Consider the following 3,719-nt stretch of genomic DNA (forward strand, 5'->3'; position numbering starts at 1 on the left):
TTTTCGCCCGCTCAGGGATCTTGGGGTGGTTGGATTCTATTGAACCCAAAATATTGTACATTCTATTGTACAATACTGTATATTCTATTGTACAATTTATCTCAGACAGTTCTCTGTTTTAAGAACCGGGATCAGACTTCATTGTGAAAAGCGGGGCCGAGGGGGCTTCTCCCTGCCCAGTAACTTCCTCCAAGTGTTCCAGCTTCGACCTTTCCTTTCCATTGTCAAGCTCGGCCACTCCGCACCTCTTCCCTTAATCTTCACCTAGAAACCTAAGCTGGGGGTTGGGAAGGGTGGGGGCGGTGGGACTTGGAAGAGCCAGTTTGCAGCCAGCCGGTCGCCTCTCGGGTCCAAACCCGAGGCTGGCCCAGGGCGAGTATCCGGGTGGGGCCCTAGACCACAGGAGGGGCCGCCTCCAAAAGAAAGGAGAAAACACTTTTGTTTGGAAACAAAAGTGTGTGTGGTGTGTGTGTGTGTGTTTATTCAAAAACAAAACCAGGTTAAAAGAGCCGCCCCTCCCCCACAGGTCCAACCACCCGCCGGGAGTTTGCCAGGAAGAGGGGCAATTCTGAATGGGAGTCGCCAACGCCCCACTGAGTGCCGCCTGTTTCGGAACCGCTCGCCCAGACCCTGTAGGCTCCAGGCAGCCAGCTCCGGGAATCCGCGCGCAGACGCTGCGGCGAAGGAGGGGACCCGGGTGCCGCTAGAGCCCCGCAGCGCCAGCAGCGGCGCAGACTCCCGGGTCGCTGCCTCTCCCAGCCCGGCGGCCTCGGCCGTCAATCAAGCTGGCCCTGCCCCGCCCTCGGGCTGCAGCGGACGGCCAATCAGAGCCAAGCTCCGCAGCGATGAGCTCAGCCGGCTCGTTTCCCATTGGACGGCTATATTAAGAAAGTGGCCGGACTCTTTAAATATCGGGCGCTAGGGCCGCAGCCCTCATCTGCCACCGCAGTCTGTTTGGAGTTGATCGCTCTCTTGTATTCTCGGCGAGGCCGGAGGAGACCCGGGAGGGAGCTAGGCCGAGTCCGCCGCCCGAGCCCGCGTTACGCAAAAAGCCACCGACTCCCGGCCCGGGGCTAGCAGAACGACCACCGCCCGGGAGCAACGCGGCGAGACGCACGGTGCACCCTATGCCCCCGAGCCCCCACCGCCCCCGCCGCGGCAGCCGGAGCTCAGTGAGAGAACGCGCCACCGCGGGGCCCGAGTGCAGCTAGCGACCCTCGCCCCCTGCGCCCAGCCCGAGGTGAGCAGTGAGCGGCGAGCGGGACGGCAGCGAGGCGTTCGCGGGCCCCCTCCTGCTGCCCGGGCCCGGCCCGCTCATGGCGGCCATCCGCAAGAAGCTGGTGGTGGTGGGCGACGGCGCGTGTGGCAAGACGTGCCTGCTGATCGTGTTCAGTAAGGACGAGTTCCCCGAGGTGTACGTGCCCACCGTCTTCGAGAACTATGTGGCCGATATCGAGGTGGACGGCAAGCAGGTGGAGCTGGCGCTGTGGGACACAGCGGGCCAGGAGGACTACGACCGCCTGCGGCCACTCTCTTATCCGGACACCGACGTCATCCTCATGTGCTTCTCGGTGGACAGCCCGGACTCGCTGGAGAACATCCCCGAGAAGTGGGTGCCCGAGGTGAAGCACTTCTGCCCCAACGTGCCCATCATCCTGGTGGCCAACAAAAAAGACCTGCGCAGCGACGAGCATGTCCGCACAGAGCTGGCCCGCATGAAGCAGGAACCCGTGCGCACGGATGACGGCCGCGCCATGGCCGTGCGCATTCAAGCCTACGACTACCTCGAGTGCTCGGCCAAGACCAAGGAAGGCGTGCGCGAGGTCTTCGAGACGGCCACGCGCGCCGCGCTGCAGAAGCGCTACGGCTCCCAGAACGGCTGCATCAACTGCTGCAAGGTGCTATGAGGGCCGCGCCCGTCGCGCCTGCCCCTGTCTGCGCGGCTCCCCCTCCTGGACCAGGCCCCCACGAGCCCGGAGAAGGGGAGACTCGTGTCCCACAAGGACCTCACCGGACTGCCTGGCATCTGTCTGCTGGCGCCTCTGGCTCGCGCCAGGATTCGGCGTGGGCACCGGGCGCCCCCTTCCCAGTGTCTGTGCGTCCAGCTGTGTTGCACAGGCCTGGGCTCCCCGCTGAGTGCCAAGGGTCCCCTGAGCATGCTTTTCTGAAGAGCCGGGCCTCAGAGTGTGTGGCTGTGTGTCTGTTCGACTCCCCTCGCCCCATTTTCACCCCACCCCCGCCTCTGATCCCCGGGGGCGAGATTGGCGCGGGAGTGTGGCCGCGCCCCATCAGATGTTCGCCCTTCACCAGCGGGCGCCTGATATCCCTTGTCTGTAACATAGACCCCGGGTACTGGGGGAGGGGAGGGCTGAGGAGGATGGGGGAATGTTATATAAATATAGATATAATTTTATTTTCGGAGCTAAGATGGTGTTATTTAATGGTGGTGACGGGTGAGCGCTCTGGCCCAGGCTGGGCCAGACTCCCGTCCAAGCATGAACAGGACTTGGCCATCTTTCCGACCCCTGGGGAAGACATTTGCAACTGACTTGGGGAGGACACAGCTTCCAGCACGGCCTCTCCTTTGGGCCAGCCCCCGGCGAACCTCCAGCCACCGGCGGGAGGAGGGAGGGTGCGCTGTGGGATTGTTTTTGCCATAAACGAACTTTGTGCCTGTCCTACAAGTGAAAATTGTTCAGTCCAAGAAAATGATGTTATTTGATTTATTTAAAGGCTAAATTTTTTTTTTAATTCTTTGCACAATTGTTTCATTGTTTGACACTTAATGCACTCGTCATTTGCATAAGACAGTAGCATTCTGACCACACTTGTACGCTGTAACCTCATCTACTTCTGATGTTTTTAAAAAATGACTTTTAACAAGGAGAGGGAAAAGAAATCCCCTAAATTTTGCTTTGTTTTCTTGAAGAAAGTGGCAACACGGTATTGTGATTTTGTTTGTGCAAGTCATGCACACAGTTTTGATAAAGGGCAGTACCAAGTATTGAGGCCTATTTTTTTTTTTTACAAGGCATTCTCTAAAGCTATGTGAAATTTTCTCTGCATCTCTGTACAGAGAATACACCTGCCCCTGTATATCCTTTCTTCCCCTCCCCTCCTTCCCAGTGGTACTTCTACTAAATTGTTGTCTTGTTTTTTATTTTTTAAATAAACTGACAAATGACAAAATGGTGAGCTTATGATGTTTACATAAAAGTTCTATAAGCTGTGTATACAGTTTTTTATGTAAAATATTAAAAGACTATGATGATGACATTTATAAAATGGCTCTTGTTGTTTAATAGTGTGTAAAAATACCCTTGGGAATTTGGGACAAGGGAGACATTCTCCTAGGCGAGATCCTTTCTTGCCAACCCCGTTTTCCTTACAGCAAATGTAGTAAATGAGGATGAAGTCCCTTTGGGAGCATGTGGGGATTGGGGGTTGGTGGTTGGGGGTTGGGTGACCAAGGGAGACCAGGTTGTTCTGTCACATTCCTAGAGGACAATGAGTGGATAACCCAACACCCAGTGCAAAAACCTTGACCTATTACGTACTTAGTTCAATTAGGTGAGAACGAAGATCTTGATTTCATTCATCTGTGTGTCTTAAAAACACCTGTGTCTAAGTCTATTATGGGGCTTTGTTTATTCTTTGAGTCTTGGAAAGTTATCATTTGTGCATTTTAAATTTAGGTAACTTTTTAATTAATCGTTGGT

General features: G+C 55.4%; 1 protein-coding gene across 1 annotated transcript; it reads left to right on the forward strand.

Moving 5' to 3' along the window:
• Positions 1 to 1,207: 1,207 nt before the first annotated feature.
• Positions 1,208 to 3,280, forward strand: RHOB (ras homolog family member B). The gene is made up of 2 exons (XM_011950572.1): positions 1,208 to 1,240; positions 1,275 to 3,280. Exon 2 carries the CDS (start codon positions 1,317 to 1,319, stop codon positions 1,905 to 1,907), a length of 591 nt encoding a protein of 196 aa, XP_011805962.1. The 5' UTR covers positions 1,208 to 1,240; positions 1,275 to 1,316; the 3' UTR covers positions 1,908 to 3,280.
• The last annotated feature ends 439 nt before the right edge of the window (positions 3,281 to 3,719 follow it).

This window comes from Colobus angolensis, unplaced genomic scaffold (assembly GCF_000951035.1).
Source record: "Colobus angolensis palliatus isolate OR3802 unplaced genomic scaffold, Cang.pa_1.0 Scaffold109, whole genome shotgun sequence".
Taxonomy (NCBI): domain Eukaryota; kingdom Metazoa; phylum Chordata; class Mammalia; order Primates; family Cercopithecidae; genus Colobus; species Colobus angolensis.